Source organism: Canis aureus, chromosome 1 (assembly GCF_053574225.1).
Source record: "Canis aureus isolate CA01 chromosome 1, VMU_Caureus_v.1.0, whole genome shotgun sequence".
In the NCBI taxonomy this organism is placed as follows: domain Eukaryota; kingdom Metazoa; phylum Chordata; class Mammalia; order Carnivora; family Canidae; genus Canis; species Canis aureus.
Window position 1 is genome coordinate 56203068 of NC_135611.1, and position 15937 is coordinate 56219004.

The 15937-nt window shown below is 57.7% G+C and overlaps 1 protein-coding gene and 1 long non-coding RNA gene across 4 annotated transcripts in view; one reads left to right on the top strand and one right to left on the bottom strand.

The window, feature by feature from the left end:
• Window positions 1-1402: 1402 nt before the first annotated feature.
• Window positions 1403-14865, bottom strand: DACT2 (dishevelled binding antagonist of beta catenin 2). The gene is made up of 4 exons (XM_077900120.1): window positions 14578-14865; window positions 9080-9212; window positions 7652-7894; window positions 1403-6763 (listed from the first exon to the last, which is right to left on the bottom strand). The coding sequence occupies exons 1-4, from the start codon at window positions 14839-14841 to the stop codon at window positions 5142-5144; spliced, it is 2262 nt and encodes a 753-aa protein (XP_077756246.1). The 5' UTR covers window positions 14842-14865; the 3' UTR covers window positions 1403-5141.
• Window positions 13157-15937, top strand: part of LOC144315492 (uncharacterized) — a 55610-nt gene continuing 52829 nt past the window's right edge. The window contains exon 1 of one of the 3 annotated variants that reach the window (XR_013381191.1): window positions 13157-13992. This is a non-coding gene — a long non-coding RNA (uncharacterized LOC144315492). The remainder of the gene's footprint in view (window positions 13993-15937) is intronic. The other 2 variants (XR_013381192.1, XR_013381190.1) reach the window with 2 other exon arrangements.

Genomic DNA, 15937 nt, shown 5'->3' on the forward strand with positions numbered 1-15937 from the left:
GAGGCTGAGGGCTCCCAACCACAGGCCCTCTGCTCGTTGTGTTGTGTGTCTTGTCATGCACAGGTGCACACACTCCGCCACGACCCGTCCTCCCTTGGCGCTGGCCCTGCTGCATGACCTGGCCAGGGCCCTCCGGCTCCTCGCAGGCCCCTTCCTGGCCCCCGGTCAGCACAGCCAGATAGTGGGCCTTTCCGAACACAGGCCTAGTTAGGTTCTCCGCTGCTTCTGACAGGCTGGCTGTACACATGGATGGTGACAAGGCCAGGGGTCCAGATGGAGCTCTGCCTGTAGCCTGCAGCCGCTAGACAGGAAACTGGCCCCCACCCCCTCCCCATGACAGCCAGCCCCAGAGGCCTGCCACGTCCTCAGACCCGCAGGAAGTCGGGCCGCTGCCTGTACTGACAGGTCAAGAGTCTGGACAGTAGTCTCTGTAACAATCCACCCAAATGACAGCTGCCCTGACTTCTGTTCCTGCTTCTACATCAGAGCTAACCAGAGAAAACCCTGCATGTGCTCCCCACCCCAATCACAGGGGAGCCTCCTTCTCTCCTGGCCTGGCTTCCCCAGGCCCATGGCCTCTCTGCTGAGCCCCTTCTGCCTTGGGCGCCCCCCCTGCTGCCCTGCCTGCCCTGGGTCTCTGCCCCAGGACCACCTTCTGCTGCACCACCAAGGGAGTGGCCTTTGCCTGTTCTTCGTTTCCCCACATCTAAGTCTAAGTCCTCGCTGCATGTAGGACCACCTCCAAGGGGCCCCCCGCCTGGGACCTGTCAGCCTCTCACCACCCAGCTCCCTCTCTCTGCAGACAAGCTCTGGCCCCTGTCCCCTCTACCCTGTGCAGCCCCAGCCCATTCCATCCCAAGGAAGCCTCCGAGTGCACTGTCTCCTCGTCCCCCTGAGTCCTCCTTGGGGCTGCTAGGTCGAGCTTGCAGCACCTTTCCCCCAGCCAGACACAGCTTCCACAGCTGTCTTTCCCCGTCCCACACACAGCAGCCAGCGCAGTTCCTGTATACAGTAGGTGCTCTGTAAATACACTTGGCTGGCCGATTGAAGATTCAGACTCTGGTTGGTCCCAGCTCCCCTCCTAATCACAAGGGAAATATTTAGGACACGTGTGTTTTTTTTTCCTGCAGAGCTCCTGGCCCTTGCTGCCTGAGCTAGTGAGGAGGTGGCTGCAAGGACACGGACTCTAGTGCTCTAGAGGGGTGGAGGCCAGAGGTCCAGGTCCAGGGGCAGCCAGCTTGGGGCGTGCTCACCTGACCTCCTCCCTCCCAGCGCCCCCTTCCCCACCAGGCCCCCTCAAGCCTGGGCACGCCGCGGGGCAGGGAGACGCGGGTGTTCAGTCCGCAGTAAAAGGCAGACATTCTGTTTCCTCACATGACAATAATGACACAGTATGCTAGAATACAGCGGGGTATTTTCTCTGACGTGATTAAAGTGTTTTTCTGATTTTTATGAATGAACGACTCCTGTATATTCAGTTTCTACCTTCTCTTAACTTCGATCTTCAGAACTTAAGTTTCTTCTCTTTTGGTTTTTGCTAAAGCACTTGCATTTTGGTCATGCTGGAAGGTACAAGTGGTTTCCAATGATCCAAAATGTCAGATTGTAAATTGTCCCGTGTAAGAGCTGCTTTAGGGATGGGGAGCGGCTCGTCTGTCTGCAGATGCACGCGACACCCCCCGCCCCGTGATGCCCCTTGGGCCGCCACGCTCTGTGCAGGGGGGTCTCTGCTCCACCTCCCCTCCCTGAGCTCTTCGGGCCACATGTGCTCAGAGGAGAAACATGCCCGGAACATACAACACCTGGCGCACAGGTGGGTTGCGGCAGCGAGCTCAGGGGCCCTCCCGCCTGCGCGCTGTGCCCTGGGCCGTCTGCCCCGCCGAGCGCCCTTCTCTGAGTTTGCAGAGACTCTGCTTCGGAAGGCAGGCCCAACGGCGGGCGCCTCACGCGGGCTCCTTACCGCCGACTTTCTGAATTGTGACTGTGTCTCCCCGAGAACCGCGTCCCCTGGTTCCCGCACACTGCCCAGCCCGGGGCAGGGCCCAGAGACCACGCAGGCTCCTCGCCCCAGAGGGAGGCACCTGCTCTGCCCTCTCCCTGCCCGAAGCCTCCTCCCCGACCCACGGCTGCCGGGCCGCTCGCCCCCCAGGCCTTCTTCGCGCTCCGCGGACGGGACCCCGGTGTCGTGAGCCCCCTGGCCAGGCCCGGTGTCAACACTGTCCGTGTTCTCCTGGAGCCGAACCCCAAGGGATTAAGGAGGAGGCTGATCCGGAGAGGACAGGAGGGCAGCTGGGGCCTGGGCACCGCTAACCGGTGCAGTGGGTGGTGTCCGTTGGCTACGTGTGGGGAAGTCGAGGCAGCTGGGCCTCAGGCAGATAGGAGGACGAGGCACCTAGGATTGCATCTCTTTACTCCAAACCCACCTGAGAGTGAATGCGGGCACACTAGCAAGCGGGTAGCTTGGGGCCGTGGGCAACTGAGGTGTGTGTCTGTGTCTCTACAGGTGAGAGAGGGAGAGACGGGAGGAGAGACCGGGAGAGAGACAGAGGGAGAGACAGAGACAGAGGGACAGAGACAGAGGGAGAGACAGAGGGAGAGGGAGAGACATATGGGGAGACAGAGACAGAGAGAGGGAGAGACAGAGGGAGAGATGGAGACAGAGGGAGAGATGGAGACAGAGGGAGAGACAGAGAGACAGAGGGAGAGAGAGACGCGTAGAGGGAGAGTCAGAGAGACAGAGACACATGGACCTGTGACTGATCACGAGAACCCCCTGTGCCACCGAGGCTGCCGCTGCTTGTGGTTTGGGGCCTGCATCATTTCTGTGGTTGGTTTGCTGGGTCACCTGGCACAGCTGGTGTGTATGTGGGGGGTGTGCAGGGGGGCGTGTAGAGCACGGGTGAGCCAGGACCACCCAGTGGGGTGCGTTCCCATCAGGGGGCACTGGGTCGAGGGGTCAGGGAGGGGAGGCTGGTCCCCGCAGAGCGTGGGGTTTTGGCACCAGAGGCTCCTGCTTAGGGCCCCAGAGCCCAGTAACCACCGCAACGAGACAGTGGATGAGATGGTGCCAGGGGTAGAGAGACCACGCTGACCAGGGTCATTGACAAATCCGTTTTCTCCTCTCTTTGTCATTGAAATCACAGAATTAGCCCTGCCTGCTTTCTCATAAAGACCCCTCGCTCTCCTCCTATGAGGGGGTTGCTTGTGGACCCTAGCCCCCCAAGTCGCCACCCTGATGCCTCAAATAAAGGCCTCTGTTCTCTTCAGTTTTGCCTCCTGTGTTGGGTTGATAGCCCCTGGGTCCCTTCCCTGCTGAGTCCAGGCGTCCTGGTGGGAGACACGGCCTGGAGGTCCTGTCCCACAATATGAGGACGCTGGGACCACACAGGGTGGGAGAGAAGTCTGCATCTGATGCCCTTCATGTGTGCAAAGCTCCAACCCACGCCAGGAGTGTGCCTCATGGATGGAAGCCCACTGCCGCCTTGCTCCAGCAGGGTGCTGGGGGTGCCCTTGCACAGGCACCACTGCACCCCCCCCCACTCTCAGGGAGGGAGGGAGGGGGCCAACCACGTCTCCAGATCTCCGCCTGCCCCAGGGCCCTGGAAAAACCCGAGTTTCCATCACGGGCACCGCAGGGCTGAGAATTAGACCGTTCTCAGAAACCTCCTGTGCAACAGCTTTCCACCCGTTAAGGGTGGGTTTGAATGCTTTAACCACAGATGCGGTTTTTAAAAAGCTGAGGAAGCCCCACCCTCCTGTCCATAAGCAGATTCCGTGAAGCACAAGTGGGAATTCCACCGGGACCCGGGGAATGCCTCATGCCCCCCTCTGAAATGCCTGCGTCCTCGGGGTGGACACGGCGCAGCCCCTGCGACCTGCTCCCCATCACCGCCTCAGTCACCACCCCGACCGGCCGACCCTCTTTGTTCTAAAACGTCTATCGCTTTTTAAAATGTTCAGTTTTTTTTTCTTTTTAAATGTTCAGCTCTTTAAACCGTATCCTGAAACCAGTTGCTTGTTACACGAATGTCCATAGATCTGCAAATATTTTGGCTGGTTTTCTTACTGTTTTTCCTTCCAAAGTTCTGGCCGACTGTGCATTTGCCCCCGGGTGGGGCCGAGGTCTCCAGCCACCCCCAGGCTCCACAGTGAAGATGTCCCCCCCTCGTTCTTTTGGCCCCGGGCCCAGGGAAGCACTTGGGGGGCAGCTGGGAGGGATTCAAGATAAAGCTGCTTCAGGAATTAAAAATGTTGCAATGCTCAGCAGGAAGCTTCCCTGAGAAATCTTTGAAAAGTTAAGGGGCAGTTTCTTTGAAAAATAAATACCAAAAAAAGCCTAGTTTTTCAAAAACACTTTTAAAAAAAAGGATTTTATTTGAAATCATCTCTACACCCAACACGGGGCTGGAGCTGGAACTCACGACCCCGACACTAAGAGTCGCGAGCTCCTCCGACTGAGCCCACCGGGCGCCCCTCCATGAACACTTTTACACTGTTTCCTTGTGTTGGAACCAGAGTTTGGGCCACGCATGTGAGAGATGCATGTTCCTGCCACACATGAGGGCACCCACGGGGTGGGGACACAGGCCTGGCTGACCTACCACCGAGAGGTGGTTTACGAAGATGATGGCATGATCCATGTTGATTCACGGGGAGGGCTCACACCCTGGTTTCTAGAACACCCTCTAAGAGAATGCTTTTGGGAGTAATGTTTAGGAGGGCTGCGGGTGACCACGGTGCCAGCTGAGCAGATGGGGCCCGGAGGGGACCACGAGGACCACAAGGCGGACGCCGGCGGGGCCGGGCTGGGACTCTCCCCGGGAAGACGCTGCCACAGAGGCAGCGGGTGGGCTGGCTCTGCAGTCTCCCCTGCATCCACGGGGGTGGGGACATGCTCCCAGAGCCTCTGCAGGCCGCAGGGTGAGCCCGGGGACCCACTCCGTCGCCTCTTCTCTGGGGCCTGTCCCCTTTTGTGACTTCAGAGATCAGCCACGTTGGCCAGACGACACACGTCCATGTCCTAAACGGCCAACGAGGTAGGTCCCAGTCCTTAGTCCTGGGAGGGCCTGTGTGTGCTGGTCACGCGCGCTCACTGTGGGTCCTCAGGAGGTCCCTGTCCCTTGCGCAGCCTCCTGGGGGCCTCACACCATGGTCATGACCCTGAGCGCTGCCGGCTGGAACCTTCGGATCTTTCTCCTCAGCGCTTTGGAGGCCTTGATGCGGCACAGTTTGGGTACCGGAGGCAGGGGTGGCCTGCGGGCGCCCGGGGCCCTCCAGGGCTGCGGGGGACACGCCCCAGGCCAGGCGCCGCCCTCCGAGTCACTGCTGCTGGACTCCCGGTCCCCGAAGCGGCTGGCGGTGTGGTCGCTGGCCCCGTCCTCGCTGGTCTCGGCCACCGTGGAGCGGGGCAGGGAGGCGCCCTCGGCCGACGGCTCGGAGCCGTCCGACTCGCTCCTGACCCGGGCGTCCTGGCGGGGCAGCTTGGGCCGCGCGCGGGCGCACACGGGCCGGGGACCGCCCGCCCTGCCCGCTGCCGGCCTGTGGGGCCCCGGGCTGCCGGAGATCTCCACGGAGGACAGCCACCTGCGCTGCTTCTTCCGCGCCTCCCCGCCCGCCGCGCCCAGAGCACTGGCTTCCACGGGGAACAAGGCCTGGGCGGGGGCCTGGCGACTCTCCCGTCGGGCCACCAGCAGGGGCACCAGGAGGGGCACGGGGTAGAGTCTGGGCTCGGAGCAGGACCGGCTGGGGGTCGCCCCCCCCAGGGGGGGCCTCCTCCTGAGACCCTCCCCCCACTCTGGGGGCAAAAGGGGGTCTCTGAGGGCCCCCTCGGGGGAAGGCTGCCCCCCAAACCGCAGCACCTTGTCACTGGCCCCTCTCTTGGTCTTCGTAGCCTTCATCTTGGGGTGGCCTGTTTTCAGCCCCAGGAGGGAAGGTCCGCTGGCAGCAAATGGGGGGCGGGCACAGTGCCCTGGGGGCAGAGTGGGGCTTGCCCTGCCCCCCTTCCCGGCAGGTGACAGGACTGTGCTCTCTTGGCAGCTGAGAGCCTGCTGCTGAGTCTGGGGGCGGGGAGAGGGGGCTGGCCCACGGCCCTGCTGAGGGGCACCCAGCGTGGTCTCCCCACGGATGCAGCCTCTTGAGGGACTGGGTCCCTCCTCTGGAAGGCTGCTGGGGTGCGGGGCAGCTGCAAGGAGCATGGCAGGTCCCCGAAGCCTGAGGTTGTCCCAGCTGGTGTCCACCCTCTGGGCCATCCCACCCGGCCCTGCTCTCCCTGGGGTGCACACCAGCTTCTCTGGGCCACCTTCACTGTCTGCTCTCTGGCCACCAAGCACCTGCAGGGATGGGGGCACCTCACATCTTGGGGGTCCATGCTCACCCACACCACCCTTTGGGGGGGTCCCTTGGCCCCGCAGCCTTAGCAGCTTGTCTATATATGCTGCAGCTGGGCCAGCCTCAAGGACAGGTCCAGTCTGGCTGGGGCTTGCGGCCGCAGGGCTGGGCAGAGGCTCCCTCCGGGGAGAGTGGCCATTACTCTGCAGGGCCTCCTTGTGTAGAGAAAAGAGAGGGCTCTGAAGAGCCACAGCATGCAGGGGGCTGGGATATGGGTACACCTCCCTGCCACCCTTGGACACCAGGTCACGCTGGTACTTGGGATCCAGCACATGCGCTGGGAGGTCCATCCCCTGGTAGAGAAAAGATGTGGACTTGGGGTCTGCGCTGGCTTTCTGGAACACCACCTCAGGTGGTAGGACTCTTTCAAGATCACCTGGGAATGAGAGAAATGAGCAAACAGGTAAATCGGGGACCCTAGTATGATCCTAGGGTCACATCCCATGCAGCACCATAACCCTGAAGTGCCCTGTGCAGGCCTGGGCAAAAGGCCTGGCAAGGGGAGGGCAGCATGCCGTGCACTCTGATGCCAGGTCACGAGCAGCACAGATAGGGCTGGCTCACACCTAACGCCATCACCCGGTCCGGGCTGTGCCCTCTCTGCCACAGCCTATGAGGCGATGTCGGACTCAGAATCTACCATTCCCAGGCCTTCATTCACCCCAGGTTTGGAGATGCCCAGAGAGGCGGGTATCTGTGACCCCACGGTGGGTTCTGGACAGACCCCTGAAGGCATCGCAGACGGGAAATCATGGGAATATTCACCAGGAAAGACAGCACTAAGCCAGGTCTTGTACTAGAAAGCTAATCTGTCCAAAGATGAGGTCGTTTCCTTTTGCGACAGACTAAAGAAAAAGAGAGGTTCTTTTCTGAGCCCCTGAGAAGGACCCATGTGTGAAATGAACTCTCTCTGGGGCGCTCTGGCTACTGAGCCCATTCCAGTCAGGTCGTGTAAGGGTTCTAGAAGGATTTTTAAAATGACTTTCAGATGTTCACTTAAAAAGTAAGAAAAAAATGCTTTTTATCACAGCAGTCTTGCTATAATGGACAGAAGTGGGCATTTGATTCCTGTCTCTATCCAAAAAAACAAAAAAACAAAACAAAACAAAAAGGCTATAGGTAATTTGTAGTATCTGTGGGATTAGCACCAGCCCCAAATGTACACGGGGCTTCCTTGCTTTGTGCTCAATGGTGCAACAGCCATCCCCAGCTGCCCCCACCACCTTGAATGGGACCTGCCCTCCCCTCCCTGGCTCTCCTTTACCTGTAGACACCGGCCTGGGCCGGGACAGGCCCTCCTCGGTGATCTGGGGTCCCCATGTGGGCAGGGGGACTGTGTGCACGGTGGTCTCGTCGGCTGAGCGGGGTCGGCAGTCCCCCGCATCGGGGCTGGCCATGGGGTCGGCTGGCAGCAGAGTGCCCAAGGAGGAGTACATGCGGTCACTACACACAGACGTGCAGGAGGCAGAGAGGGAGCAGGAGCCACCATCACTCAGCTCGTAGAAGCCTGGACAGGGTGAAGAGCAGCAGTCAGTGCACCTCTGGGCAGTGGCCCCTCTCCTGCCCTGTGCTGGGGGTGCGGCTCAGGATCTCATCAAGGGTGGCACTGGAGAAGGTGGCCAGGGGCTCCGCATTACTGTCCACTGCTGCCCCATCAACAGGGTCAATGGGAGCCCCCTTCACCTGGGCCGCATCACCCACTGACCCCTGTCTTTGGCAAGCAGCTTTCCTTCCCCTACGTGACCTGGCTTCTAGCCCCAGGGCAGGCCTCTGGCATCCTTCACCACCCACTCCTCGTCCCAAGTGGCAATCGGAAGAAGACAGCACACTGGGGGCCCTCTAGCTGGGACCTGCCACACACAGTGCCCATCCAGACCAGGTCGTGGTTTTTCAAATTAAAAAAACATTAGAAGAAACAGCAGCAATGCTGTATGCGGTCTCTGGGGTTGGCCATGCGATCCAGCATGGGGCCAGAAGGGACCATGTGGCCTGAACCAGGCATGTCAGAATGGCTCCGTGACCATCTCTTTATAGCTTTTTTTTTTTTTTTTTAAGATTCTATTTATTTATTCATGAGAGACACAGAGAGATAGAGAGAGGCAGAGACACAGGCAGAGGGAGAAGCAGGCTCCATGCAGGGAGCCTGACATGGGACTCGATCCCGGGACTCCAGGATCATGCCCTGGGCTGAAGGTGGTGCTAAACTGCTGAGCCACCCAGGGATCCTTCCTTGCAGCTTTAAAGTGAGAGACACAGGGCAGCAGGCAAGGGGACGGTGTCCTTATCGCCTTGTCTGACAAATCATACAGATTTGAGATGGGATAAACCTGCAGGCTCAGAAAAACACCTCTGCTGCCTCATGAAACAGTTCTTCACAACCTCCCTGTTGATCTGACCTCAACAGAGCCCAGGGTCTGTCTCAGGCCCGGCACAGGTGAGACCCTCAGGAGGCTTCTGTTATCAACAGCAGGACCTGTCCCATTAAAACGTCTCTCCATGAGCACACGCACGTGCACTCTCCCCTTTTTCTCCGAAGCACATTTGGGTAGAGGGATGAACTGGTGCATTCTCAGCCCTTTGGGGGTCAGGTGCTCCAGGCGGGCAGCAGGCCTCAGAGCGCGGGCCCTGGAGGTGCGGGGACCCCGGGAGGGCTGCCAGGAAGGGGCGGCTTCCACCTCGGAGCTCGGGCTACCTGAGCTGGGCCTGCTGTCGCTGTCGGCAAGCTCGCTGCATGGTCGGCGCACGTCCAGCTGGAGCTCACTGATCTGTCGGTCCAGCTGCTCCAAGTGGGTTTTTAGGCCGACGTCCTGGCGCCGCAAACGGTTCTAGGAAGGGAGAGCATGAGAAATAAAACTGAGTTTGTGGAAGGCAAGCTCGGTGCCCCATGGGACCTTTGCCCTGGGCATATGATTTAGACTCCCCAAATCCTGGGCTCCTGCGCCTCATCCTGACCGCTCCCCGGAACCAATTCCCTGGCTCTCTCGTCACCAGAGCAAAGAGCCACCAATCCCTACCCCCAACAGGGTTTCCGTCTCCAGTCACCGACTCTTAAAAACTCAGCAATCCTCAGCTAGGTATTTCTTCATAAGAAGACTGATGCAGACCATGAGCATGACATCGGGACCCAAGGCAGCACCTACCCTGGCACATGGCACAGATGACGGGTTCAGCTGTTGTTCTGAGTTTTATGTGAGAACCGACTTTCCCACGCTCGTGTGCCCTATTCTTTCACTCAGCAGACCATGGGTGAGCTCCAAACTTATCAAGGGGACACGAAAGTGCCAGGAGAGAAAACGGGCCCTTTCTGCATACACCCCCTCCCCCCCATATTACAGGTGCCTCTCACAGGTTCTGTGGAGCCCTTGGGGATGGGGCACTCAGTGAGGCTCAGAATCTGCCTGGGAATCTTCTTGGTTAGAGGTTCTCACCTTAGCTCCCTGTCAGAGGCTCTATCCTCTCTGGGTTCAGCCATAAATGGGTTCTTCTGAGCACTGGCCAAACACATGCGTGTGAGTAATTACACACATACAACGTGTGTATGTGGTTAATGCTCATAGTACATATCCACACACGTTCCCACACGTAAATAATAAATATGTAGAATGACGAGCACTGACGAGCTTAATAAATGCTGAATTCCTTTTTTCAATCATAAAGCAACACCCTCTTTTCAAGGTCTGTTGCATAAACTTCTTATTTTTATCAACAGTTAAGTTTAAGGCAAACAATGAATAAATGCAATTATGTAGTTTCTCCTGTTTAAGAAAATGATTGTGTTTCGAATTTTTACACAGAAAGTGAAGAATTCTCCAGAGCTCCATAATTTGGGGCTCTGGGGGATTCCTCTTTGCTACTAGGAGAACGCAGCCCAAGAGGGAAGCAGGTGGCAGTCATTTCCGATTCTTACGAGGGAATCATGTGGGCACAGTGTTGGGACACCAGCCCAGGCGAGGGTCGGTGGGTGAGGAGCCCAGGGCACATGCCAGGCCACCATGCCCGCAGCCCTTTGCTCCAGGGCCCAGTCCAGGGCTCTCAGAGCAAGCTCCAAGTTTTACAGCAACAGCGTCTTGCAGCCCTAAGACTGTCCATAAACATATCATGGCAGCAACCAGTCCTGAATTTAATAAAAACCTTATAATCCCAGAACCATCCAGTCCAGCCTAAGCATCCTGGCTTCTAGCTTTGACTATTTTTACAAAGGAAAATGTTGCCCAGGTAAACAGCAGTAGCAGAGGGAGTCAGGGGGTTTGCAAAGACAGGCTTCCGGCCAGTGACCCCCCACCCAGGTGAGGAACACTAGATTCAGGCAAAGGGGCCAGGGTGTATTTTTGCTGCACATGACTCTTCTCCTGCCATAAAGTCAGGCCACGTTTCCCCGGCAAGTCAGTCCCTCTTCGATGCTTTCGAACATCAGTCTGACCTCTTCTCTTCCAAATCAGTATGCTCTCGACCTCCTGGAGGAGGACGGCACCTAGGATGCCATCCAGTTGGCTTCCTTCCTTCCTCTGAACCCCTCCCCACCCCCAAAGTCATCTCTGTGCCTTTGTGCTGAGATTAATTGCTTTGTGTTAATGTCTGGCCAGCCAGGCCTTCAGTGGGTGGTTTCTGATTCATGTCCAGAGGCCACAGGCACACAGGCTCTCGAGTGTTCGCAAATGATTTGCTGCATCCTCAGGACCCACCTGCCCGTCCACAGGGCTTCCCCATCCAGAGTTTACCCTTCCTTGGTCCCTTACTTGGGGTTTTTACAACTCTGCTTTTCATGAACTCCTTCTTGGCATCTAACTGTGTGCCAACAGTCGTAAGCGCCTTCTGTGGCCAGGACAGAGTAGAATCCACTGCAACCCAGCCACAGAGTGTCTCTCTGCATGTATTTCTGCAGAGGAAATGTGAAAAATCCCCTCGCACTGGGTGAGCAGGACTGTGGTAGCCACATGGATCCCCATCAGAGCGGCCCCCTCCTCCCCACCTCTGTCTCCGGCATCCAGGCTCACCATCAGGGCAGCGAACCCGTGTAAGGGGCCCTGGGGGCAGGGAGAGCACACCTGCGGTTCCTCAGGTTCCTCCCTGAGTGTAAGTGCAGAGTCCCGGGATCCCAGCCACACCTGGGAACCTGCATCTTGACAAGCCTCCCACAGTACGCAAAGGTGTTTTCTGAAGGCAAGAAGCCTGAATGCCACTAAAAACAAATACTGAGCTTATCCCTTCCCCTGGAAGGTGTACTGCGTGTACACCTGTACTCTGCTTGTTTGTCTTTGGCTTCCAACTGCGACCCAGGAGTCTGGGCTCCTCAAGCCTTTACGGCAGATTCAAAGGACAAAGATGAAAAATGCCCTCAAGTTCATGATACACACGTGGCGTCTATTTACTTTTTCTCCTTCCTCAAAGGCTGAGAGCATGCAGAGGAAACATCACCCAGGTGAATCCCGGGGCGCTCCCCCTGCGGGCAGGCGGGGACACGTTACTGCCTGGCTGGAAAGGGGGTCGTGGGGGCACCACTCAGCCTGGCGACAGACGGAGACGCAACTCAGTTCCCGCCGATGCCCTGCCTTCATGGGGATCTTGAGCAGGTTCCCTTGCCCTGAGTCCCCGAAGCAAGTGTAGCCACTCAGGGAACACACCAGACATCGCGTTTGCAGCTGCAGAGGCAGCCTGTCCTTGCAGGAGTTAGTGCCAGAATCTGCCAGTGAAAAGGACTTCTTGCACGCTGCCGGCCTGAGGACAAGTCACAACCAGCAGAGTCAACTCCTGGGAAATTCTTCAGGATGAGCTTTCCCTGCGGGGTCCCCAGAACCTTTCTTCACTTGCACCTAAAGGCACCTCTCCCACTGACCCCGCAGCGCCTCCTGCTGGGAGGTGGAGCACCCCAGGCGACCACGTCAGGGTCCACCCGGCACTGGACTCCTAGGAAATGGGACGGCAGCTGCTCAGGAAATGCCAAACCTTCCTGAAGATACAACCCCCGGAAGCTCAGGACTGGCCAGAGGGGAGCAGCTGCTCTGCTCAGAGGTCCCGGGGGCATCATTAGCTCAGAAGTCTAGAACAGGGAGACAGTAAATGTTCTCTTCTGTTGGAGCAACACAAGTCGCTCCTTTATTTGCTCACCAAATACTTACTGAGCACCTACTGCATGCTCCTTTGTGACTCTGGGTGTGGCCCGTTTTGATAAGTGTTCACCTGCTCATCTGCTAAGGTCCTAATCGCAGCTCAAATCCCCAGAAAGGCTCAAGCTCATTCCCACTGGGGAACCCCTGCAGGGCAAAGCCTCCGAGGGGCAGATAGAAGTCCTTCCTGTCCTCGCACCTGAATGGTGCCGCTCCGTCCACGCCAGCGTGGGCGCGGGAGGGGCCCCGAGTTAGCGGGCCGCTGTGAGGTCCGCGGCTGTGCTGCGGGTGAAAGGCCTTTGATTATACTCCTCATCATGGAACTAGTATTACTCCTATTTTTTTCCCTGCAAGAAAAATGTGGAAGTGTTAAGCCCTAGCTGATGTCACACAAATTCAATTATTCTTCTCTTTTGATCACATAATCCATGCCAAGAACAAAGTTTGAAGACAAAGTGTGCGTGTTCTTTCTGGTCCCCACATTAAAAAAAAAATTAAACAAAAAAACCTGTTTGATCTCTTCCAAAGGCTACTTGTAATTAGAGGCTGACAACTCGCAAGTCTGATTTGTGTATTACTTAAGTCAAGTTAATCATCAGCTGTGCTCCTTCCCCTCTGAGGAGCACTTCAGGGCAGCATCTCAGCAGCTCCCTGCTCTCTTTTTTTTTTTTTTTTTTTTTAGATTTTTATTTATTTATTCATGAGACACACAGAGACACAGAGAGAGAGACAGAGACACAGGCAGAGGGAGAAGCAGGCTCCATGCAGGGAGCCCGACATGGGACTAGATCCCGGGTCTCCAGGATCAGGCCCTGGGCTGAAGACCGTGCTAAACCGCTGGGTCACCTGGCTGCCCAGCTCCCTGCTCTTTCACGGGAGCCACACATCTTTGCAGGCGGTGGTGTACTGTGCAAGTAACCAGGACAGACCCCTCAGGCCGGGTAAAACACGAGTGATGATTCCCCTCGAAAGCACGTTCCTGCCCTCTGTGTGGCAGCAGCTCAATCACAGAGGGGAGGCTGCACAGTCAAGGCCCAGGTTCTTTTCCATCTGCCCCTGTTTTTTGCACTTTGGGGAAGATGACTGGAGTCCTGGGAGGCATCTCAAGACGCTGGACTTCTAGATTCTGTAATCTAGAAACACTTAACAAATCTGTAACCTGACTAAGCTGAGCTGAGCTTGAGGCTGCAGATCCATCCTGGCTGCTTTGTTAAGACAGCAGCTTTTAAACAGAACAGATTTGAATTTCTAAATTTAAAAAAATTCTGCTTAGAGTGCTAGAATTAACTCCAGCACATAGGAATCTTTCTGTACAGCCTATTTTTTTTTTCCTTTAAAAAATACTGCAGTCCTGGAAAAACTCTTTCTGAGCTATTTCCAACAGGCGAGGTACAAGCCTACAGCAGATGAAGAGGCGGAGGAGCCACCATGGAGCGCCCTCGGTCCTCTAACTAGGAGCTGGCATTTGGAGGAGGCCGGGGAGCCAGAAGAAGACACAAAGGTAAAGCAGCCCTGAGAGGGTCCTGGTTCTACTGTGTCTGGGATTCAGGACACGCCTCACTTTCCAGGTCAGGTTACAATTTAAAGTCAAAGAAGCTTTCTCGGGATACCCGCTGAACGCAAGGTTTTGTTCCAAGGCCAGGGCAACACTGAACCCCAGCACAGTGTGGGGAGGATGCGGGTGCGCCCCACACGCGGCCTGTGCTGTGTCTGAACCTGGCAGCGGGGACACCTGCTACCCGGGGTGTGACCGCAGGATCCCAAGGAGCCCCCCACCAGGAGAAGCCCACTAGTGCGTTCTTATACCAAAGGCACCGGAAGTCCAACAGGAATGCTCCCCAAATCCGTCTGCGCGGGGGGAGGGGGGAAGGAGGCGGCGGAGGGGTGCAGCCCCAGGGCGCCTTTCCCTATGCTCCGGCCTCCTGGCCGGCTCCCGGGAACCGAGCTGCAGCCCCCGAAATCCCAGAGGGTGCCCCAGAATCGGTGGGACAGTCTGCCGGGGGGCAGGGCCCCAGCGCGCCAGGACGCCCCGTGCGCCCCCGCCGCCCCGCCGCCCCGCGCGCCCCCCGCGCCCCGCGCTCCTTACCAGCTGCTCCTGCAGCGCCGCCAGCGCCGCCTCCAGCCGCAACTCGTGCGCGCGGGGCCCGCGTGGGTGCTCGGGGCGCGCGGGGCCGCGGGGGGCGGCGGGGCCGGGCGGGGGCTGCAGGGCCAGGGCGCCCCGCACGCGCGCCTGCTGAGTGGCGCGCAGCCCCTGCAGCTCGTGCAGCCCCGCGAGCGCCGCGCGCAGCCGGGCGCCCACCCTGCGGCGGTCCCAGCCCGCGGGCCCCGGAGGGCCGCCCTGCGCCCACATCCCGCGCCGGGCCTCCCCGGCCTCCCGGAGCCTCCTCCCAGCCTCCCGGCCGCGCGCGCGGCCTCCTGCGCCGCCTGTCCCCGCCCCCGCCCCGCAGGTCGCCAAGGTGGGGTGGGACCTATCGGTGGCCGCCGAGGGCGGCGTTTGCACACGCCCCGAGGTCACAGCGGCCGCCCCGGCCCGCCCCGTCGGCGCGCCCCTGGGGGCCGGGGACCCCAGCCCGGGGCGAGTCTGCAGGGGAGGGCCCAGGAGGACCCCAGCGGGGAGCCGGGAGGGGCCGCGAGGGGAACCAAGGCGCTCAGAGGTGGTTGAAGGCTTAAAAAAAACAAAACTTAAGATGAATTCTTGGGACGGTGCCACATTGTAAGGACCGTGTTACCATTTTAAGCTCCTTATGGATTTGAAAAACATATTATCCCCTTTCCTAATGTATATCTGCAGTAGGAATCCTCAGATATGAATGCATACGTGTGTATGTATTTACGTAATAATAGCTTCACTGAGATGCAAGGATCACGACGATGCGCCTATTTGAAGCGGACAGTTCAGTGGTTCTGCTTCTATTCACAACTGTCAATGCGATCACTTTTAGAACATTTTCACCACTCCAGAAAGAAACCATCTACCCATTAGCCTCACCCTCCATTCCCCCCCACACCACCACCCCTGCACCCTTGTCCTTAGGAACCACTAGGGCCCCTGTTATGGACATTCCCTATAACTAGCATCACACCCTACGGGGTCCTCTGTGACCCGCCCTATTCTCTAGCTCTGTGTTCCCAAGGTTGCCCCATGTTGTAGAGCCCCTGGGTCCTTCATTCCTTTCTGTTGGTAGATAATATTCCACTGTGTGCACAGACCACTTATATTTATCCATTCATTAATTGGTGGAGATTTGGGGTGTCTCCACTTTTTGGCTGCTGTGAATAATCTGCTAGGGACAGATTTGTGTGCTTTTAGCTGGCGGGATATTTTCACGTCCCTTGCGTGTAGACCTCAGAGTAGGTAACTACTGTGTTAGATCTTTGGAAGGACTGCTAGACTTTTTATTTATTTATTTATTTATTTATTTATTTATTTATTTATTCATTTATTC